The sequence below is a fragment of the Erinaceus europaeus genome, chromosome 1, assembly GCF_950295315.1.
Source record: "Erinaceus europaeus chromosome 1, mEriEur2.1, whole genome shotgun sequence".
Classification (NCBI taxonomy): Eukaryota; Metazoa; Chordata; class Mammalia; order Eulipotyphla; family Erinaceidae; genus Erinaceus; species Erinaceus europaeus.
Window position 1 is genome coordinate 682,069 of NC_080162.1, and position 24,435 is coordinate 706,503.

Genomic DNA, 24,435 nt, shown 5'->3' on the forward strand with positions numbered 1-24,435 from the left:
TGGGCGAGGCGGAGTGACTCCACGCTCCACAGCTTTACTTTAAGCAAGACTACAAAGAGCAGAAGACTGCTCGTTTCTTTTTAAGTCTTGGAACTATGCACAGCAGTTCAACAGGCAATCACAGGGAGTTTCATCTCAAAGCTAAAAAATAAAGTCCACGGACTAGATGGCCCAGCATTTCGCCTGGTGCCGTAGCCCCCAGTGAGTACAACATCCAAGTCACAGAGAATTCTTCTGCTAAGAAAGCACTGAAAGGCCGGCAGGAGAGCTGGCCTAGGTACGTGTGCTCTGCCATGCACAAGACACAGGCCTGACTCTGGCCCCACACACTGCAGGAAACACTGGTGCTCAGGTATCTTGCCTCTCTTTCTCTCTCTCTCTGTCAGCATGGAGCAGTGAAGCCCCACTAGAGGCAAAAACAGAAAAAAAACTGCAAATGTTGGGAATAAGTCAAGTGTTTTGTAAAAACTAGTGTCTAAACTTTTAAAGAAGCAAATAAGTGTTACATCATCTTTATGGCCTTATTATTATTAATCATTGCTCTTCAGAGATTGTTATGCATTCACTTTTCTCCTATACCTCCAGGTTTTTCTTTCAGCTAATCAGAGACAGTCATAATCTAACAGAAAAACAGTCTTCAGAAAATGCCATAAAGTACTTCAGTAAGCACGTACAGCTCTCCCCTTGGGTGTAAAGCAAACTTACCAATGGCCAGGAAGTCTGATCGATACTGACAAGTCATTCCAAAGCCAAAATCGCGCCAGAATCCAGAATCCTTCTTGTGAACCTTAGATAAAAAAAAAAAAAAAAATCAACTTAATTCCTCAAGAACTAGAAGTTGTCTGCTAGTTTGTTTTGGTGGTGGTGGTTTCAGACAGACGGACTGAAAGTGTTTCCTCACTGTGAATAGTTTTGCTTTGGCCTCGGGAGACACCGAGCTTCAGGGAAGCTCCACCTGTACCTCCAAACTGTGCCGCATCTCCCTCTGCCAGTCAGGCAGCTTCACCTCACTTACGAGAGCAGCTGTCCCCTGGGACGGTGAGCAGAAGCTGACGTCAAGAAGCTAAGAGGGCGTCTGCTGGCAGCTCTGGGGAGATACACCCTAAAGGGACCTAAAATGTCTCTGTGTAGCTACTGACAGAGTCTGTCTGCTGATCCCTGTGCACAAGGGTGGAACCAAAAACCACTGCAGTCCTTTCCACCGCAAAGAAAACCAGCTTTAAAATGACGCTGCCAGGCTGGTGAAACAGCTCACCGAGTAGCGGCTGCTCTGCATGGGCACGGCCAGGTTGGAGTCCGGCCTTTGCCTAACTGAAGGAAGCTTCAGTGCCATGGCTGTTTCATAAAAAGAAATCACAAAATAAAATGAGCTGCCACCACTCAAGTTGAAACAGATTATAAAAAAGAAAACCAGGGCTTTGTTGATATTGAGCCCGCAGAATTAAATAAAAATTGAAGCCTGGTAACTTCACTTTACTTGTACAGTCAGCAGTATTTAATCTCCTGGACATGATGCTGGGAGCTGGGAAATAGCAGTAAAGTGGAGTGACAAAGTTCCTGCCAGCTCCATTTTGTTGGAGAAATAACAAGTAAATAAACATATACCTAAGACAGTGGATGCAGAACAAGGGAAGAACATGCTACAAAGTCTAGGAGGGATATAATGGCCACAAAGGTCTCTATAACAGAGTCCAGTGGAATGAGGACAGTGAGCTATGAAGCATCTGGAGGAGATCACTCCAGGCAAAGAGGGGAGCGGGCCCCACAACCCAGATTAGAAATGGGCCTGGAGTGTTTGACAAACAGCAAGGAATGACTGTAGCGGTGGTGCAAGAATAGGCCCTGGAGTCAAGAAAGAGCAGTTCTGTTTCCTTAGAGAGAAGTATTTGCCATGGTAACAATCTAGGTGAGGCACGTTAGGACAGGGAAGTGGAGAGCAGCTCTACAAATGGATCCTGATTATTAAGCAATTTGTTCTGCTTTCTATCACACTGCTTTTCAGCCACCAAGTTGCAGATGCTGCCATGACGCCCTCCTGACCTCCCTGGGCAGACGCCCTCACCCGTGTGTCCTGGAGCCTCCCCTCCCCAGAGCCCTGCCCCACTAGGGACAGACAGACACAGGCTGGGGGTGTGGGTCCACCTGCCAACACCCATGTCCAGTGGAGAAGCAATGACAGAAGCCACAACTCCCACCTTCTGCTCCCCAGAAAGAATTTGGGTCCCTGCTCCCAGAGGGATAAAGAACAGGGAAGCTTCCAATGGAGGGGAGGGGACAGGGACTCTGGTGGTGGGAATTGTGTGGAACTGTCCCCCTCTTATCCTGTAGTCTTGTTGAAGCTGACCTCACAAAAAGGGCACGGCCAGTTCCTCTGCTGAGAATGAAAGGCGGCAGTGGGGCTGACGGACATTCAGGACAGCAAGTGAGGAACTGGATGCTCTTTAAAAGTGAACTAGGAAGCGAGCAGAGGACAGCGGAGTGGGTGCAGGAGCACAGAGAGGACAGTGCGGCTGGCTGAGGACAGAGTCAAGGCTTCTAGGGCCCACGTGGGAGGGGCTGGACTAGGAAGCGTGGCCGCAGGGACAGGAGCTTCTTACTGAGACCATTTTCTACCTGTGAGACCAGCAGAAGCTAGTGGAGCCACCTAATGTGGGAAAGCTGAGGCGAGTCTTACCAGCTGCTGCTCCACAGGAGGAGGCCCGTCTTGACTGGCGTAGACGATGGCGGGGTTGTAAAGGCTGAATACCACGGGGTAAAACACCTTCTTACCTACAAACCAAAGTCAATGTTCACACCACACAAAGAAGTCATGACATGAAGCACCAGTATCTACTGTCACATCTCTCAAGACTTTCCTAGTCTTTCTTGATCACGCATGGTGACTATTTAGTCAGTGCTGAATCTTGTCAGCAGATCGGCTACTGATCACCATGTTGATTGGATCGTGGTGATGGTCTAACAGGCTATGGAACTACACCCTGCAAATCAGAAGACAGACAGACTACGCCTCCCACACACTTGCTTCCCTGACTGAGGAGCAGAAGGCATTCTCTTAGCTACTCCTCAGGTGTGTCATCAGCATCGTTCCCTCATCTCATTAGTACTCAGAGGTGGCAATCAGGAAGCTGCCACACTCAGCTGCTAAACTGACCCTCAAAAGGAGACCAGAGCCAGCAAGGCAGAAAGAACAGTGTGTAATAAATGGATAGGGAAGAATTAAAATAGAGTGCAGACAGACTGGCCAAGGTCTGCGACAGCTGGGGAGAGAGAGTCACAGGCCCGCATGTAGGAGCCCTGGCAGCAGACGCTGTCACTGGCATTCGGGTGGACAACACCCGAGAGGCCTCCAGGCTCACTCGTCTCCAGCAGGAGCCCTTTGCTCAGCCTGGCACCGACAAAGGTGCCTATGAGGGCAAGTCTTTTTATTAGGACACCCAGCAGACACTCCTCTCCCCTCACCAAAAAAAAAAAAACAACCTCTTACAGGTAGAAGTCCAGTGTTCAAGAGGCCAGTCTATCCCTGGACATAAAATATTGCTTATAATCAGCAAATTTGTTTTCTGTAATGTCCACATTTTTAATCTCGGGTTGTCTGCACAACAAAAATAAGCAGACTTGCTAGTCACTTACCAGGCTCTCAGGGTGCATTATAAACGGAGTCACAGAAAGCCAGTGATCTGCACCACAGGCATCTTATGAAGCTGTTTTGTCTTGACTTCCAGAGCTCCGCTCAGCTCTGGCGTGTGGTATTGGGGGTTGGCCTGGGACCATAAGAGCCTCAGGCATGAAAGTTCTTTTGTATAAACATTATGTTATTTCCCACCACTCCCTTATGAAATGTTTAAAACAGAAAATTTTCTTTGCACATTGAAAATGAGATTTGATTTATAAAATATCATTTACTCATACATTTTTCAAAAGAAGTCTAACATCAGGCAGAGTGTAGCAAGTCACCCCTACCCGAAGACAAGCTCTGCATGTGTGTGGCATCTAACCCTCATGTGCACCTGCTGGTGCATCTGCCTGACACAGGCCAAGGGCTCTGACTCTTGGCACGAGGTCTCTGCAGTGTCTGCTGGGCTCTTGCTCTGACGAGCGCACGCTGCTTCTTCCTTGCCAATCCCAAGACTTCTTGTTTTCTGCATTTGCATATTTGGACTCAGGTGTAAACACTTGCATCTACCCATGTGAGAACAAGGTGTATGAATTCCAAGTGGGTAAATTTTCACCTTTATGCTTAGGTATTCTAGTTAAAATATGCTTAATGTAACTTTAGACAACATAACCAACTTCCGAATATGGGTTGTGCTGACAGCACTCAGCTTATCTACAAAATTTTACACACCTGGTTCAGCATTTAGCCGACAGCTGTTAAGGAATTCAGCGGAGAAATAGATATCAACATCACAGAAAAACATCAAGACCTCTCCCTTGTCCCAAGCTCGAGCACCCACATTTAGTCCTCGTCCGCGATTAAATTCTTCATTCAATGAGACCAAGGTATAATTGTGAAAATTAGACTCACTGTCAGGAAAACAAGCACATCAGATGATAAGTCCCACTTAAAGCTTGACAACTCTCCCTTCAACACAACGTAAATATGTTTTAGATGTCAAAGACTGTATTGTGCTGGTTCTACATTCTCATACGGAAAAGAAGTCACCAGCTTCATGTAAACAGTCATCACCAGGGATGTGAACCACTAGCCGTCCACAGTGGAGGCAACATATCGTGGTATGGGGTTAAAAATGTTGAGGGGCCACTGTCCTGCAGGACCTGGGCAACCTACTGACTAGATAGGAAATACACCCCTGAAGAACAGTCATCATGTTTAGTAATAGTGCATGCCACAAGAATGCTACACACAAAGTACTTCTCTTTCAAGTTCCTCAGCATTCAGCTCAAACATCTCCTTATCAAAGGGCGTTTCCCCGCTGGTAAAATATGCAAAGTAGCTCTGACTTCCCTCCAACCTCCCACCCCCCAGTACCACCAGGTATGTTTATTCAAGTGTCTTCTGCAAGGGAAAATAAACTCCACGAGACAGGGTTTTGTTTTGTTCATTACTATGGATACTGTTCCTCAGAGAAGAGAAAACAGAGTCAGACTGAGATGACCCTCCCTCCACGAGAGGTTGAAGAGCTGGGTATTTCTGCCAGGGCAGTTATCCTCACAGTGAAGTGCCCACACTCATTGTATCCATTGGCTTCCACTGAGAACATGTCAGAAATGCAAAGCCACTGAGGGCAGAGACTAGGAGTGGGTTGAACATTGGGGTTTTCATTAGCCCTCCAGGTGATTCTGATGTTAAAGTTGGGCTCAGAAAAAAACCCTAACACAGTACAGACAGCTCCTTAAAAAGATCATTTGATGAAGAATACATACTCTCAGAACAGAACAGAACCAGGAATGGAGAAATCAAAGTCCCTTCTCACGGGACACACATCTCTCCCTTCTTCTAGAGAAATTCTGATTAGCACCAAGTAGATGGCCTAGTTAAAGCAATCCCAAGCACAGTAACGTCCTACCTTCAGAACCAGACTAAACGAGGGCAAACCAGAATACACCTGTTCATCTAGTGACAGTCACTGACTCAAGAGTGGGCAAATATCCTCACTGGGATTATCTCAGTTGGGTCACAGAGAAAAAGCTTTTTTCCTTTCTGATGGCACAGTTAGAGGATATGAACAGAGTGGTGACCAAAGACGAGACCCAAATGGCCAACAGACATATGAAATAAATGCTCCAAGTCATTGACTGTCAGAGTAATGCAAATCAAGACAACAATGAGATACCACTTCACTGCTGTGAGAATGTCACACATCAGAAAAGGGAACAGCAGCAACAAATGCTGGAGAGGCTGTGAGGGCAAAGGAACCTCCTGCACTGCTGGTGGGAATGTCAATGGGTCCAACCCCTGTGGAGAACAGTCTGGAGACTCTCAGAAGGCTAGGACTGGATCTGCCCTATGGCCCTGCAATTCCTCTCCTGGGGATAGACCCTAAGGAACCCAACACATCCATCCAAAAAGTTCTGTGTACATATATGTTCTTAGCAGCACAATTTGTAATAGCCAAAACCTGGAAGCAACCCAGGTGTCCAACAACAGATGAGTGGCTGAGCAAGTTGTGGTCTAGATACACAATGGAATACTACTCAGCTATTAAAATGGTGACTTCACCTTCTTCCTCTCATCTTGGATGGAGCTTGAAGGAATCATGTTAGGTGAGCTCAGCTAGAAAGAGAAGACTGAATATGGGATGATCTCACTCATAGACAGAAGTTGAGAAGCAAGAACAGAAGGGGAAACACAAAGCAGAACTTGGACTGGGTTTGGTGTCCTGCACCAGAGTAAAGGAAGATGGGGTGGAGGTGGAGGGCTTTCAGGTCCTGTGCATGATGGTGGAGGAGGACCAACAACTGTATTTACTCTAACACATTAAATATATATCCATAAAAAAAGTGTGGCCCAGAGGCTCTGTGTCTTGCTTGTGGAAGATTCTGTAAGAGGAGATTGAAATCAATGAGTAGAGAAAAATAAGACAAGAGAATTCCGACCGTTAAAGACACTGGTCTAGCTCCTGAGAAACAAAGCTGCTGCAGGTTTCCTGCCAAATCTCGCAGTGGTGACCCCTCTAGTCTGGGGAGCCGCCCAAGACTCTCCGTCTCATGCCCGTTCTCCTTAAGCACACCAAGGTAGGATCCCATCATTCTGTATCTGCAATATCTTAACGCAGGATCAACTTCAGTAATATAAGTGTGAGTGTTTGGCATTCAGTAGGTACAGAGGGAAAAGAAAAGAGGAAGTGGAGAAAAGAGGGAACTGAGTTGGGAAGTAATAGCAGGAAGAACCGAGAAGGCCTTTGCAGTAAACAGGGCACAACAGGTAAGATGCCAAGAGCTCGTGGGAAATGATGGCCCAGGGATCTTGAGAATGGTTTTGGAAGTAACTGAAACTAGGTCACCAGAAGTTAGTGCAGGGGACAAAGGGCAATGCTTGTTTTGTACACATCGTGGCTGTGACACCCCTTTGGGGAAAGGATTGCAACTTCCTTTCTGTGCCCAGTCCTATTCCAAACCACCCCAACCAGATTCCCAAGCAGTGTGCCCGGAGCACAGCTGATAAGACTCAATGAACACTAGTTGAATGACTTGAGAAGAATGGCTAGTCAAATCTGGACTCTTAGGGAAAGGCCACAACTAACAGGAAGGTAAAGAAGCAAGTAAAAGACAAAGAGTTGGTGTGTCAAGAAAAACACAATCAACCTACATGTGTTAGATTATAACACACTTAGAATCAACCTACATGTGTTAGATTATAACACACTTAGAATCAACCTACATGTGTTAGATTATAACACACTTAGAATCAACCTACATGTGTTAGATTATAACACACTTAGAATACAAAATATCAACATTTTACAAACATCAGAGGGATGTTTCAAGAAGGAAGTACAGGTTAGGTATCACTAGTGATCAAAGGAGCTAACAATAAAAGCTGAATTTGGCAGTTAGGTTCTAATTTGGCTTTTTACTTAGAAAAGGCTGAGAAGCCACAGGATTAAATATTAAAGATTTACTAATTCATTTATGCAAACCTCCAAGGACCTACTATGTGCCAGGTACCGTAGGAGCTATTTGGTCAGAGAACAGCAGTTTAACGGTGAAAAACAGACAAACCAGTAGCTACTGGGCAGTGCAGGGCCAGGTGAGGTGTCTTAAGGATGGACGATCTTAGCACAGGGAAAGGTGATGAGGGAAAGATGAGCTGAGATGATGACATGATGCAGAAAAAGGGAGAGTCCAATGCAAGGAAACACCAGCAGCAGACGCCGCAGAGTGAGAGCCCTGGCCACGGCAGGTTGTCTGCTGAAGAGTCAGGGGTGAGTCAGCTTCTTCTTCTTCTAGCGTTTGTCAGGTGAGTCAGCTGAGGCTGCCCAAGGGAGACCAGGTGAAACGAGGACCGCGTCACCACCACCACTCGCACGCTCAGCTAGCTCTCAACCAGTGGCTGTTCTAAATGAACTCACTGGCTAACTGAAAGTCTCATTCTCCTAATGTTAAAGATTAAGAATTTTACCGTGGACATGGCTCACCAACCTTGTGATGGATTCTAGGATAGACTTGACCTCTGATAATCCTTCTTTACCAAAGTATACCACTGTGAGGTGGATTCTCTTGTCCTGATGAATACATACATCCCTGATAGAAATGAAAATAACGTTCATTCAAGAAAACACTATTTCTTCAGAAAGTAAACAAGTTAACAAGAAATGAGGCTGCTTTTTTTTTGTCATTTAGAACAAAATCATTTAAGCTTTAAGTAACTATAAAAGGAGCAATATTATTAAACACATCACAGCAGACAAATAATGCATGTGGCTAAATGAACATAACCCTCAGATGGCCATGGAGAGAGTCCAATAGTGCTGCTACATTTCAAAACATTTTCTGTAATTTTTCTCTGATGCCTTTACAAGTCAGTAATAATTCCAATCAGCTCAGAAGAAAAAGGAATAAATATTTACACTTTGGAAACGTTATTTTATCTTTAGACCAAGTAATTGCAAAAATTATACTTATCTTCAAGGGGTAAACATTTACCATGGCTGAGACTACTTATGCAAAGAATACTGTAGCATTTGAAATCAAGTCCAAGAAAAGCAATAAAAAAAGGCTTTAGGAAACATGTTGGGGCCAGGCAATAGCGCACCTTGTTAAATGCTCACATTACAGTGCACCAGGACCCAGGTTCAAGCCCCTGACCCTGACCTGCAGGGGGAAAGCTTCATGAATGAAGAAGGGCTGCAGGTATCTCTCTCTTCCTCCCTCTATCCCCCCTCCCCTCTCAATTTCTTTCTCTATCCAATAATAAATGAACAAAATTATAAAAAAATAAAAATAATTTAGAAAAAAAAAGAAATCAGATCTCAAGTAAATTATTTCAAAGGCATAAAACTCTTTTGGAGACTTCTCAAAACATTAGAAATGGACCTACTCTGTGCCCCAGAAATCCCTCTCCTTGAGATTTACCCAAAGGAGACAAAAACACCTATCCAAAGGGATCTATCTATATATATGTTCATAGCAGCACAATTTGTAATAGCCAAAAGCTTGGAGACAACCCAGACACCCAGTAACAAATAAGTGGCTGAGAAAGTTATGGCCAACATACACAACAGAGTCCCACTCAGCTGTTAAAATGGTCCTCTCTTTGGGTGGAGCTGGAAGGCATCACACTTAGCGAGACAAGCCAAAAAAGAGAAGGACAAATAACAGATGACCTCACTTATAAGTGGATCTGAAAAACCAGGGCCAGGAAGGGAGATCACAAGGAGAAACCTGGACTGAATGGGGTATCCCATACCAGACTCTAAGGAAGGGGCCGGGAGGCTGAGGAGGACCTTGGGGGGGTCTCGATGTCTGATGATGGGAACGATGCTGAGCTGGGCTGAGAGTGCTGTGCAGACACCTGCAGCAGCGAGATGAGAAGCTGTGCTCAAGTGTCAACTGTCCTGGAAACCGCCTACCCCCAACTCCCACTACAGAACGGTGTCAGCTAGCTTGTTAATCCAACAATTTAATATAAGAATAAGGAATGGATTAGAAAGCATTGAAACGAGAGTGTTAAAATACTTAAAACAGGGCACTGTTCAATATATTTCAATTCCAAAATTCCAGTTCTTGTCAAGGGAACTTCCAGGGGCAAGTCGCATAACTTGGCTTCTTCATTAGAGGAGTGGGCCACATGTGTGCATACAGCTGGTTCAAGCCCCTGGTCCCTAGGGGTGAGACTTCACGAGTGGTGAAGCAGGGCTGCAGGTGCCTTTCTGGCTCCCTCTCTGGCTCCCGCTCCCCCTTCCCTCTTGGTTTCTCTCTGTCTCTATCCAAAATGTTTTTAAAAAATAGAAAAATGTGAATTTTATTATCAATTATAACTCAATGAAATTATTTAAAAAATTCAACTTGTCGGGGACCAGGCAGTGGTGCACCTGGTTAAGCTCTCACACTGCAGCACACAAGGACCCAGGTTTAAGTCCCTGGTCCCCAACTGTACGGGGTAAAGCTTCACAAGTGGTGAAGCAGGGCTATGGGTCTCTCTCTAGACCTCCCACCTTCTGCATCCCACAATGACCCTGGGTCCGTGCTCCCAGAGGGATAAAGAATAAGGAAGCTTTCAAGGGAGGGGATGGGATACGGACCTCTGGTGGTAGGAACTGTGTGGAGTTGTACCCCTCTTATCCTATGGTCTTGACAATATTTCCTTTTTATAAATAAATTTAAAAAATTAAAAAGTCAATTTGTCCTAAAATGAATTCACACAGTGATAAGGGTCACTACATTTCATATTTATCGACACTCTTTTTGCTAGTCATTCTTTCAATTTCCTGTACAGTTCAAATTGTCAATAACAATATGCTGCTATGTGCTTTATGAAAAAGAATCTAAAAACAGTGGTTGCTACGCTTATACAATTATTCTGTGACTGTAATTCTAAGTAGTCATATACGGTGCAGATAAGCTAAGTAAACCCCTGTGAAATGTTATCACTAGGAGCACTTAGCCAAAGCGTCAAGCCTGGAGTGTTACCTGAAGTTCTGCATGAACTGTGCAAACGTTTCGGTTCTTTCAGCGAGTGGCACAATGATATTAATGACTGATCTGGTGATATCAATCATCTCACTCTTTACTTTCATGAGAGGTCCGAAAGGGCGGAAGAGGGTCACGTGTCTATATTCCATAAGGTCTGCTTTCTTAAAAAACAGTTCATACTGTGTGCCCTTATCTCTTTCGGTGCGGTAATAACCTAGAGGAAACAGTTAAGGACAGAGACATCTCCATGTCAGCATTTGCTCATTCAGTGAGAACACTGATTTTACCCAAAGATCAAAAGTATGGAAGTAACCTACAGGGTTTAAAAAAATCTAGTTGTGAAAATATTCATACCCACCGCACAACCAATAATGACATTTTCTTCTTTTAGTTTTCTTTTTTTTTAAAATTTATTTTATTTATTTATTCCCTTTGTTGCCCTTGTTGTTTTATTGTTGTAGTTATTATTGTTGTTGTCACTGTTGGATAGGACAGAGAGAAATGGAGAGAGGAGGGGAAGACAGAGAGGGGGAGAGAAAGACAGACACCTGCAGACCTGCTTCACCGCCTGTGAAGCGACTCCCCTGCAGGTGGGGAGCCGGGGTTTGAACCGGGATCCTTATGCCGGTCCTTGCGTTTTGCGCCACCTGCGCTTAACCCGGTGCGCTACAGCCGACTCCCCATTTTCTTCTTTTTAAGAGTTATTTTTGCTTGACCCCCACCACATTGAAGGAAGCTCTGGTGTTGCGGTCTCTTGCACTCTACTCTTTCTCTCGCTCTCTCTGCTCTCTCTATATATGGAGAGGTGGGGGGAGAGGGAGAGAGGAGTTAATTTTTATGAGAAACATGGAGGCACCACTCAGCAGCGGCTATTTCTTTACAAGAGGCTCAAAAGTTCATTGTTTATTACTCTCCTATATCATTACTCATCCACAGAACATTCCGCAAATGACAATTGCTCTTTTTTCTTTTTAACAGAGCAGACCAACATGATGACCAAATGATTAAAAAAAGAAATCAACTCTAGCAACATTTCACTTTAGGCCCGAGAGTTACAGCTGATGCTGCTCAGTGCAGCTTAATAAGAATGAATTAAACTCCTTGGTGTCAGTCATTGGTGACAGGAAGAGGGCTACATTTGAAAAAATGTTTACTAATGAGAAAACACAAAGGCCAGAGCGTCACTCTGGCACTGAGATGCCAGAGATCAAACTCCAGACTTCCTGCTCCTAGGTCCAGCACCATATTCTGGCCTACATGGTTCGAGTTCTGAGGAAGGGCCAGTTCAGTGAGGTAGACAGACGGATAAAGACATAACAAAACCACACCAATACGTCACACACACATGCACGCACGCACTGAAAAGGGTGAAGACTTAAAGAAAACCTAGTTTAGACTTGAACACAGTGATCTGAGATGCCCCTGTTATAAAAGTCTTCTGGGAATCTGACTTTCAAGTTTGGTACTTAGAAGAAAGATTAGACCCAAGAGTCTGAGTCACTCTCACAGTATCTGGGGAAAATGGTCAAAAGATAGGTTCATTCCTACTAAGTTTACTGTCTAGCAAAAATGGGCAATGCCATTCAACCATGTGAGGAGAGGGGCCCAGGGCAGAGGCTCAGGAAACACTGTGATCTAGGCCTGCAGGTGGGTGATGGCTTCTTGAAATAGGTGATGTCTAGGTTCAAGTCTAGAGGAACAATGGGAGTTACACAGTTGTTTTAACTATTTTCTTGTTGAGAGGAATGGTGCACTGGTAGAAAAGTAGGAGCATGCTTCATGCAAAAACAAAACAAAACAAAACAAAATCCTATGAGAGAGCCCAAGGAAACTGATACCAGATACAGAACACTCTTAGTTATATTATCTTAGAGCCTTCTAGATGAAGCAAAGAAGCACTCAATTATATTTTTAGAATAATCTGTGTTGCATTCTACTGTTCTCTGATTAACTCAGAATTTGACTACTGTGTAAGGATGATGCATTACAAGCAAGATCACACTACAGAACTATACACGACTGGCAGAGGTTCCGTCACTCTCAGACAGAAATAGAGGCCTGCCACGCATTACTTCGCTTCTTTTTCCTGGAGCTTTCAACTCTGCCTTAAGTTACCGACTGGGAAGGCAAAATATGAGCTTGCAGAAAATTCTGAAGAGTTATGAGAGAAGTGATCCATACAAATTGACAGGAGTGACAAGAGAGCCTCAGAGGTGCCCAGGGAGAGAAAGGAGCTGGAACGCCGCAGAGAAGCACATGGTCTCTCCTGAGGCCTCCACATCAAGTGACATCCACGATGACTCAGGGTCACAAATCAAAAACCGCGATGTGGCGGAGGTTAGACAGCAGCTCACCTGGAGGAGCAAACACGCTTCCACGCACAAAGACCCAGGCTCAAGGACCCAGTCCCCACCTGTATGGGAGAAGCCTCAAGAGTGACACAGCAGATCCGTCTCCTGTCTCTCTCCTGCTCTGTCTCGCTGCGTCAAGATGTGGGCACTGGGAATGGAGGCATGCAGGCATCAAAGTCCCAGCAATAGCCCTGGTGGCAAGATCAGCAAACAGAACAGCCAGAGCCCTACGTGTGCGAGACTGCGAGACTGCTTATGGAATGGAGCCGAGGATGGCTAGTCAGGATTATACCCCAAACAGAATTGTGTTAAGCCTGCAACTAAATGTCTAGCAGGGGTTATTAAGATGGAGTTGGCTGGGCCTATATAATCACTCCTATTTATGTGAATCAGTCAACAGGTATCTTAAATTTACAGCAGTGTTTCTCAACTTGCGAGTAATGTCCCACCTTGAAATATACTCATTCTTTTTGGAAATTTAGATCATGTAAGTGGATCACTTCTCTGATTTTCCAGATGCTGAACGTGGCTGTGAAACCAAAGCAAACCTGTCCTTCCTTGATGTTCTCACATGCACTTCTCCTCCCTAAACGAGGGTCTTTCTGTCCTCAAATGGTTTTCAAATCTTGAGTCTTAGCTCGTGTAGTGAAACCGTGAAAAAGGAACATCAAGATCAGAGAGGGCTGCCGAGCAAGCACGGCCGTGTGCACGCAGCAAAGAGCCCTTCAGCTCGCTCAGCGATTTCCCCTGGAAGATCAGATCGGCTCTATTTTGCCGAGCCTATTGTTTCATTAGGCCCACAGTGTACGTTTTCCCAACAAGCCATTTCCAGTTTTTCCTCCCCCACCCCGGTAGGGCTTCACCACTCCAGAGCAACTTTTTCAGCTAGAAAGAGCGAGATAGAGAAGTAGACAGAGAGAGAAAGGGAAGGAGAGCACAGCACCAAGGCTTCCTTCAGTGTGGTGGGGCCAGGCTCCAACCTGCGCTGTCCACGAGCCAAAGCAGCGAGCCACTCGCCCGTGCCGACTGCAGCCTTTTGCTGAACCACCAGGCGACGGCTGCTATACTCCCAGCACACAGGCCACCACGACAGCGGGCGCATTTCCACTTACCTTCTATGAACTCGTTCTCATTAAACGTGACTTTCTCGTCCAGGGGGCCGTCGTCCCCGTCCTGTTGATCGTCTTCGTCAGGATTGTTAATCACCTCCAGGCCGGCTTCGATAACTTCCACCAATTCATCCCGCTTGTCCTTTCGGACTGGCTTCTCCTCTGGGTGACGAGTGAGGCCCATCTCCAGCTGGTACACCTTCATCAGAGTGAAGCTCTCAAAGGGAACGACACCATACTCACTAGGTAGTCTGGCTCCCACGCTCACTTCTGCTTTGTCAATCTGGGAATGGAGAAACTCCAGAAGGTCACCGGGTGCTTGCTCTCTGTGGCCTTGGTAGCTCACGCCATTGGCCCCCACGCTCCTCCTCTCCTGCAGTGACCTCATCTTCTCACTCATTTCCTGCAGTTCCTGCTTTAGCTGGGCGATCTGGCGTTTCAGACTGGCTGCCCGGCTCTGGTAATGCTCTTCTTGTTCCTGCAGCAGGGCCTGGTAATACTCCTTACCATAGTTCTCCCCAATGACACCAGGAAGAGACGCGTTGCCATCGGTCTGGGGGGCACACTCCAGCAGGTAGAGGAACACCACCAGGCTGCAGAGCACAGCCAGGCCCAGGACCAGCCAGTGGGTCCGAGGCTGAAGCATCAGCGCTCTTCTAGGCATTCTTAGCCACATGGACTTGCCTGATGAGCAAAGTTCTTCGCAGGCTCATAACTTCAGCACTGAGCTATTGACAATTAAGCACAAAAACCAAGGTTGCCATAAAGGTACCAAAATGATTCCTGCTGTAGCTTAAAAAAGTTCTTCTTCAGCGGCCAAGACTACTAGCAAAAATGAGAAATCCCACACTTGCCGCTGAGGTACCATGATGTCCAGAATGAAGGCACCCGATGGACAGGCTCAGCTGGGACTGCAGCCCCAGTGGAGACCTCTCTGGAAGACACAGAACAGAACCGATCAGAATTTTATTTCCTGTTGGCACCCTCCGAGTAAACACTGTGGCTAGGGTACTCAGAGCGCCACGACAGCACCAATTTAGAATCACCTGTAAATGCTGTAAATGGGGATGGTTTAAAAAACCCGTAGGAAACACTAAGTCCTGTGCAGCACTCTTTTACAGAGATGGACTTGTATGGCTGACTCTGGGAGACCAGAGTGCGGCTCTACCATGAGGTGCTGAGGGCAGAACCAGAGCCCCATGCCAACCCTGCTCTCCACCTACTGAGGCCCTTCTCCCCAGCCCCACAGACAGCTATAGAGGAAATGCTGATTCACAAGACAGTGTCACGTGGCGAAGTGTCACAATTACTCAAGACTGGTGTCAGTAGACCTCATCTCCCACCACCACAGCCTCCTTTTAGCTCCCTCTTTCCTTCCCCTTTAGTCTTTGGTTTTGCTGAAATCCTTACATGCGATACTCTCAGCCAGGTACCCACACATAGAACCTTCAAAACAAAGCCAAGAAACATTAAAACAATGTTCAGCATAGTTTGTATAGTTTGCGTTACATTCTCCTGTTCTCTGACTTAATGAAATTTCCAGTGACTCTTCATCAACATCATATTCCAATTAACAGCACTTCTTACCCTTTAGGAATTTTTTTCCTTGCCTCCAGGGTTATTGCTGGGGATCGGTGCCTGTACTACGAATCCACTGCTACTGGGGGTGATTTTCCCCATTTTGTTGCCCTTGTTGTAGTTGTTATAGCTGTTGTTGAATGTTTATAAATTGCTATTGTTTCATTATTCATGACTTACTAGAGAGGTATATTTTTTCTGTTCTTCAAGTCAAGCAACCTATCTTAGTTTCTCTGGCTCAATTCAGTCACTCTAAGAGCCTTAAAATTTAAGGGGCTGGGGGCTGGCACACCTGATTAAGTGCACATACTACCATGTAAAAGGATCTAGGTTCAAGCCCCACTCCACACCTACAGGGGGCACGTTTCATGAATGGTGAAGTAGAGTAGGTCTCTCTCTCTCTCTCTCCACTTCCCTTCTCAATGCATCTCTGTAATATCCAACAAAGGAGAAAGAGTAAAAGAGGAAAAAATGGTCACCGGGAGCAGTGGATTCATAGTGTCGATATGAAGCCCCAGTGATAACTCTGGTGGGAAGAAAAAAACCAAAAAAACAAAGGATGATGGTAGAAAAACAGCTTTCAAAAGCTCACAGACATCTGCAAAGCATATTAAAAAATAGTTCTATATTCAAAACACTCTGGAAGATTATTTGCACATTAGGTCACATAATTCTTTCCACTGCATTACAACAGATTAAGTTTGGAAGTCCGGAGTCTATTATAAAGAAAAATATGGACATCTTAATGTTTGTCTGCAGGGGAAAACATTAAAAAGCATCTATAGATGCTTACTGTTTATACCACAACCGATAGAGCTCTTCTGGGACTTTGCAGGATGCTTAAGTAGAAACCGAGAATGTTAAACTTAGGAGAAGAGAAATAGGGGAAGCCACTACTGCAGAAATAAGTTCCTTTCTAAGGAAGTATTTATCGAGAAGAAGTGTCGAGGAAGACCATTATAGAAAACCAGTCCTAGGTATCTACTTAGTGAGCAGAAAATCCTGGGTGCCTTCTGTGAAAAATGTGGTTGTGTGTGTTGTATTTATTGAATATTTTTACCAGACTGCTGCTCAGCTCTGGCTGGGGATTGAAACTGTGTGGTCTTTGGTGCCTCAGGCATGAAAGTCTTTCTTGCGTAACAATCACGCTAATCCCCCGCTTTTTGTGGTACCTAATTTGCATGAAATGTAGGACAGATTCAAGCTTCTTATGGCTAGCAGGTCACCAACAAATTTAACTATCCTTAGCCACTTAGTGCTTTCAGTACCCAAGTGATAACCAAGTCTCCTGAAATATTTAATTCACCAAGAGGGAGTTTTACTTTGATAGTATACTTAAACTTATAGTGAAAATTCAGCAATGGAAAAATTATGTTTTTAAGAATTACTATCCAAAAAATAAGAATGTAAGCTAATAATAGATCTAGAATTTCAGCATGCCTTAAAACCATAATTTTTAGCCCAGGAAACTGTTGGGTTGTAGGCAAAGTCCTGATGCATTTCTGCAACAGATGGCATTAGCTCACTTTTGGAAGCACTAGAGCCATTTACGTCTCTGTTACTGCTGTGCCACCTGACAGGCGGCAGTCCTAGCTTTATTCAAAAGAAATGGAGTGATTTGGTTGAGATCTGGAGATTTTGCAAAAAACTGAAGCTGGAAGACCAAACTGAATTTTTGTTGTATTTTGCTGTATATGGAAGAGCATGCATCAAGTTTGTAAAAAGTTGGGTAAAGTTTATTTCTTTAAATTTATTAGTGACTAAATATTGATTTGCCAAATTAGAACAGGGGTATAATTCTGCACTGTTCCCACCACGAGTTCCTTTTGTCCTCACCCCTCCATTAGAAGCTACAGTAGTTCACAGACATGGGCTCACTAGTATTTCTACAACTATCGTTTATATTTATATATATTTGCCCCCCTTTTAATTTGCCTAGGGTCCTGTCTTCTCTCCCTTTCTAGTCACACCCACACCTGTTACTACTTCTGAATGTCCCTCCCTTTTCCCCCTTCTCTCTCCAGGTCCCGATGGAGTTGGAGTTCAGAGCCCTCTGGTCATCTTCCTCTAACACTTATCCCTCTGGGAGTCTGGACCAGAATTCTTTATGGGGAACAGAAGGTGGGAGTTCTGGCTTCTGTAACTGCTTCTCCGCTGGACATGGGTGTTGGCAGGTGAATCTGTACCCCCAGCCTGTCTTTCTGTTCAGTGTGTCGCTGACCTAGACAGGTTCTTCTCTGTATTTTAATTTTTAGTGTGTGTGTGTGTGGGGGGAGGGTTATGACTTATAGTGCAGTCACTGACACCTGGACAGAATTTCCATTATGCACCAGCCTACAGTTCTCCAGGCCCCTCTCTTGCCCTCGCTCCCAAAGTCCTTGGCTTTGCTGCCATACACCATGGCCAGCCCACACTTCACTCTGTGTCCTCCCTCCTAGACGGGTCCTTCTATGAATGAGGAATTATGAAGCTCCCTAAAAGATGGCAAAAGGTTATTCAACAGAACAGGCAATATATCACCTATTGATCTTTGTTCTTTATATAAATAAGAGACCTTTGAAAAACATGGAAAAATACGTCATGGCTTTTCCAACAGCTCAATATTTGAATTAATTTTCCCCTCTTCTATTTTTTTTTTGCCACAGGGTTATCACAGGGCCCAGTGCCAACATGATGGCTCCACAACTCCTGCGACCCTCTCATATCCCTATGTTCATACTTACATAATAATACCAGCATAATAGAAATCAGAATGCCTAACATCCAAACAACTACAATCGAAGACAATGAAAATTCAGTACATAGTGAGAAAATTTAATCAATGACTGAGACATGCCTATAGCTGACACAGATGTTGGAATTAAGAAAATAGCATTAAAACAGTCATTATAATGATTAAAAAAATTCTCATGCAGGAACTAGGCAACATGAAGATTCAAAACGAACTTCAGGTGAGAAGAGTGTCAGTGTCTCAGATGAAGAATTCACTAGACAGTGTAACAGCAGACACCGCATTTCAGAACACAATGAAGACATAATAATAGAGAATGTGCAAACTATAGAGGAAGACTGAGAAATATGAACAGAGCACCCAGTCAGCTGGCAAATTCAAACAGCTTAGCCAGTGTGCAGTTGGGATCCCCAAGGAGGAAGAGTGCTAGAAGAAATATTTAAAGAAATAAGCTAACAATTTTCCAAATTGATAAAAACCGTCAATATATAGATCCCCAAAGCTCAGGAAAAGAAACATAAAGGAAACCACAACATGGGGCCAGGTGGTGGCACACCTGGTTGAGCGCACAATGTATAAAGACCTGGGCTCGAGTCCCCAGTTCCTACCTGAAGGGAGAAAGCTTTGTGAGTGGTGAAGCAGGGCTGCAGTTGTCTGACTGTCTGTCTGTCTGTCTGTCTCTCTCTCCCTATCTCCCTTTCCTCTCAATTTTTGGCTGTTTCTATTAAATAAGTAAATTAAGATATAGTTTTAAAAATCTTTTTTAAAAAGAGAACTAAAACACATGATTAATCCAATTGCTCAAGTCCTATGATAAACATAAAATATGGGAAGTGGTCAGAAGAAAAACACGTATCATATACAAGAAACACAAAGACAGTGGAAATAACACACATATATATACACACATAACATTGGAAGAACTCTTCACTTTCAATACTCATTTTATTTATTTATTTTGAATAGAGACAAAGAGAAACTAAGAGAGAATGCAGAGATAGATAAAGAGAGAAAGGGAGGTACCTACAGCACTGCTTTACTCTTTGTGAAGCTTTCCCTTGCAGGTGGGGTCTAGAGGCTTGAACCAGGATCCTTGTACATTATAACATGCACACTCAACCAGGTGCGCCACAGGCCCTTGAGCAATATTTTTAAAGAACCAAAAGGGAACATGCCAACTTTCAAGACAGGAAAAATATCTTTCAAGGAGAAAGGCAAAATACTTCTTTAGAAATTAAAAGCCTGAAAGAATTAATCACCACCCTCAACACAAGAACTTTAGACAGAAAGAAGATGCCGCCAGATGAAAATATGGATCTGGGGCCAGGCTGTGGCACGACTGGTTGAGTGCACACATCACAGTGCTCAAGGACCTAAGCCCCTGGGCCCCACCTGCAGGAGTAAAGCTTCGCAAGTGGTGAAGCAGGGTGTCTCTGTCTCTTCCTCTCTATCTTCCTCTCCCCTCTCAATTTCTCTCTGTCTCTATTCAATAATATATAAATAAAAATATCTTTAAAAATATGGATCTATATTAGAAATGTTAACTACATGGATAATTACGAGATTTCTGTTGCTAAAATTCTTTTACTATATAACTAAACATAGGATAAAGTTCCTAGAAAGTCACAAAGTATTAAAACTGATAGAATAAATATGAACAGAACTATAGTAAGACTTAATTAGTAATCAAAAAACTACCCGCAAAGAAAAGTCCAGGTTCAGATTGTTCCACTAGTGAGTTTCCCCAAGAATTTATAAAAATTAACAGTAACTCTTCATAAACTCTTACAAAATATACTTCCTGACTCATTTTTGTGAGGTCCAAATAAAGGCATTAAGAGAAAACTACAGACCAATATTCTTCATGAATATAGACACAAAAATCCTCACCAAAATAGTTACATATGGAATTCGCCAACACAAAAAAATAATCATACACTAAAGCCAAGTAAGCTTTATCCTTAGTATGAGAAACTGATTTATCACCTGAAAATCAATTAATACAGTATATCATGTCAGTAAAGGACAAACACTACATAAATCTCTCAGTAGACAGAAAATGCATTTGACAAAACTCAATACCCCTTCTGGATAAAACCACACTACAAACTCAAGATAGAAAGGAACTTCATCAACTCACTAAGAGGCATACAAGAAAGCCCAATAACTAACTTCACTTAAAGGGTCAAAGACAATATGCATTGTCCCTAAAATCAGGAAAAAACAATATGCTTACTCTCATCATTAAGTAGTACTCTGTACTACTTAACATTTACTGGAGATGGTTCTAGTCAGGGCAATCTGACAAGAAAATAAAACATGACATCTAGCTTGGAAAGGAAAAATAAACAACATCTATTTTCAGATGAAGTGATTGTGTAGTTATAAAATCCCAGGAATTCACCAAAATCTGTTATATCCAATAAAGGAGTTCAGTCAGGCTGAGGATAAAAGACCAATGTACAAAAGCCAATTGCAGGGGGTTGGGTGGTAGGACAGCGGGTTTAAGCACGTTGCACAGGTGTGAAGCACAAGGACCGGAGCAAAGATCCCGGTTTGAGCCCCTGGCTCTCCACCTGTAGGGTGGTCGCTTCGGAAGCGGTGAAGCAGGTCTGCAGGTGTCTGTCTTTCTCTCCCTCTCTCTTGATTTCTCTCTGTCCTATCTAACAACAACAACAACAAAACAACAAAGGCAACAAGATGGAAAAAATGGCCTCCAGGAGCAATGTATTCATAGTATAGGCATGGAGCCATAACCCCGGAGGCAAAAAAAAAAAAGTCAATTGCAAGGGGCTGCATGGTCTGGTATGGCATCTTGTTGAGCACACACATTACAATGCACAAGGACCCTGGTTCAAGCCCCCAGTCCCCACGTGTAAGGAGGAAACTTCGTAAGTGGAGTCTCTCCCTCTCTCTCTCCTTTCCCTCTCAATTTATCTCTATCCAAAATAGGTTTTAAAAAGTCAAATGCATTTCTATATACCAGCAATGAACATGAAATTAAGAAATAACTCCATTTATACACAAGAGTAAAATGTGTAAGGATAATTTTAACAATTGAAGTACAAGACTTTTGTACAACTGCCCCAAGAACTCCTTGACTAAAGACAGACACTGTGTTGGGTACTAAAAACAAGTAATACTAGATGGGTCTTTCTGACAAATATTTCCATAAGAAAAAAAAAAAACACCTACTCATGGTAACTGGATTTCAACAAGACAAAAAGGAGTAATTCTCTGAACATTACAGGTAAAGCAGGAAAACAATGTGTCCAAGGCAGCCTGTGGCATAATCAAAACAACCCAGAGTCAAGCGCAGTAGCTGCTTGGCTGTGATAGTTAACACCTCCAGCCTACTGTAAGGTAGTTGCTCGCATGGCTGTTCTTTCCAGATGTGCATTTCCTTTGATTAAAGACAAACCAAGGGGCCCAGAAGTTGGTTCAGGCACAGGCATGCATTTAAAAATAAAAAATAAAAATAAATAGAAGAAAGGAAAAAGGAAAAACACACATGCTTTTTTTTTTTTTTGGAGGGTAAATATGCTTATGGGCTGACCAATTTGTGACCGCACTTGTAAGGTTCCATTCTACAGAACTATTCAGATTTGTATACAAAATCACATCACAAGGTGTTTGCTAGTGCTACAAGCAGTAGCAAAATAAAAAATGAAAGCAATTCCAGCCCATCAATAGGAGAAAGTGAATTGCAGACATGGGAAACAGAATGCTTCAAAGGAGTAAGGAAGACAGACGCACGTGCCACATACCTGCGAAACGGCCTAAACAGCTCACACTTCCTGGGCGTGGCTTGCTGGCTGTTCTACTCCACCACTCTGCAGCTCCTTACCACCATCTCCATCAGTTTTACTTTTCGAATCTGTCCGATGGGGATAATCACAGAACCAACTCTAAATGCTCCCAGAAGAGCTGAGTGAAACCTGACAAGTAGGAAAGGCTCAGTAAGTGTCTGGCATTACTTCCCAGGACATGGAGGCTTGTTTTACTCTTGTTAGTGGAGTCAGAGCTATCAGTCCACCCTCGATGACTTCTTGATTTCAGCTTTCCTATTGGAAACCATCCTAACAGAAAAATTCCTTCCACAAATAGCCGATTCTTCCCATCTAGTAATCATCCCACGTTCACGTCTTTGATCTGAGATGCCGCTTTTTCATCAGTAAATTTCCTGCATACACAAGTGGCGGTTGGCAAACGCTTTAGCTAAAGGGTCACAGAGTGAACATCACAACAGCCGCGCATGTAGGCAGCTACACGCAATTGAATGAGCATAGCTGGGTCCCAATGGGCAATGAAATCTGAGCTGCATATAGTTGTGACTATTTCATTTTTAAAATCAGAGCACTGTTCAGCTCTAGCTTATGGTGGGACATGGGATTGAACCTGGGACCTCAGAACCTCAGGCATGAAAGTCTGTTGTGTAAACAGCTGTACCAGCTCCCCGTCTTTATATTTTCATGGAGCAAAGTACTATTCATATTTATTTTCAAACACTTTGAAAATGTCAAAGTCACTCTTAGGCCAAAGACATTGAAATAGTTGTTCAGTCAAATGTGGCAGCTTAGGTTTTTGTTTCTTTACACTTTTTTTTTCTTCTTTGAAAATTCCATAAAATAAACACAAATGATACAAATGTTAACCAAAATATAGGGAAATATACAATACAGTGAGCCCTCTCTCTGCCTTCTATCCCAGAGGTCTAGTTCCACTCTCCACACTTTGTGTGTTTTCAAAATTACTAGCACTACTGAACAATCCAGCATAAATAGCCCGAAACACACCTGATTTCTCACATATCTGAAGTCCTCTATTAGATAAATTTCTGGAAATGGAACTAACTGTAGGTTAAATTTCCTTGAAGTGTTGCTTTCACCAAGTAACTGGTCAACAGCTGTAGCTTGCCCCTTGCTCAGGATAAGCCTCCCAACAATTTCCTTATTTTCCAAATTCCCAACCAACTTTAAATTCACACTAGATTTTTGTCCCAGATTGTATACTTTAAGACTATATCCTTCCCACTTGCAGGAGGAAAGCTTCAAAAGTGGTGGAGCAGGGCTGCAGGTGTCTCTCCCTCTCTATCTTCCCCTCTCCTCTCAATTTATGACTGTCTCTATCCAATAAATAAATATATTTCTAAAAGACTGTATCTTTACTAAGTATTGTGTCGAATCTCTCTTTTTTAAGTTTCATTATCGGGGAATTAATGTTTTACATTCAACAGTAAATACAAGAGTTTGCACATGCATAACATTTCTCAGTTTTCCACATAACAATACAACCCCTACAAGGTCCTCTGTCATCCTTCATGGACCTGTATTCCCCCCACCCCCACCCCAGAGTCTTTTACTTTGGTGCAATACACCAACTCCAGTTCAGGTTCTGCTTGTGTTTTCTCTTCTGATCTTGTTTTTCATGTGTTGAATCTCTTAACTACATTTATCAATGCCTTGTAACTGAGAGATAAGGTTATTGTTTTTGTTGCCATTTATTGCTTCTTGAATAATATTCCATATCTTTTAAAAACTAATTTTCATTACTTTGTGCCCATTCTGTAGGAAAATTGGATTAGGGATGTGATTATGAGTTCAAAATGTCCTAAGAACATTGTTTTTTTAATGCTTTTAAATTTATTTTGGATAGAGACGAGAGAAAGTGAGGGGGAGGAGGAGATAGAGAGACACCTGCAGCACTTTCTCACCACTCATGAAGCTTCTCCCCTGCAGGTGAGGAATGGGACTTGAACCTGAGGCCTTGCATACTGCAATGTGCACGAACTGGGTGTGCCACTGCCTGGCCCTCTTACAGCTGTTTTTATGCATGGCTCCACTAGTATTTAACATCCCATGCCCCAGGTCAGAAGTCTAATAGTTAACTCTGATTTCCATTTCTTTATAGGTAGTCATATGCTTCTCTTTGGGAGCATATGATATTGGATATTTATCCATGAAGTTCATAAACTTCATAGAACATAGTAAGAAAGTCTATATGATTATGATTATCATTATTATTGCTTTGCTTTGTTATTTATGAGGAAGAGGAGAAGAAGGGAGGGGGA

At 43.5% G+C, this 24,435-nt stretch overlaps 1 protein-coding gene across 4 annotated transcripts in view; it reads right to left on the reverse strand.

The window, feature by feature from the left end:
• Positions 1-24,435, reverse strand: part of CSGALNACT2 (chondroitin sulfate N-acetylgalactosaminyltransferase 2) — a 47,529-nt gene that overhangs the window by 17,860 nt on the left and 5,234 nt on the right. The window contains exons 2-8 of one of the 4 annotated variants that reach the window (XM_060183770.1): positions 22,133-22,303; positions 14,060-14,990; positions 10,594-10,810; positions 8,104-8,205; positions 4,346-4,524; positions 2,675-2,769; positions 706-787 (exon numbers count right to left, since the gene is read on the reverse strand). In XM_060183770.1, coding sequence (XP_060039753.1) covers positions 706-787; positions 2,675-2,769; positions 4,346-4,524; positions 8,104-8,205; positions 10,594-10,810; positions 14,060-14,732 — 1,348 coding nt within the window. In that variant the 5' untranslated portion in view covers positions 14,733-14,990; positions 22,133-22,303. Of the gene's footprint in view, positions 1-705; positions 788-2,674; positions 2,770-4,345; positions 4,525-8,103; positions 8,206-10,593; positions 10,811-14,059; positions 14,991-22,132; positions 22,304-24,435 lie in introns of those variants that run through there. The other 3 variants (XM_060184265.1, XM_016194762.2, XR_009548158.1) reach the window with 3 other exon arrangements.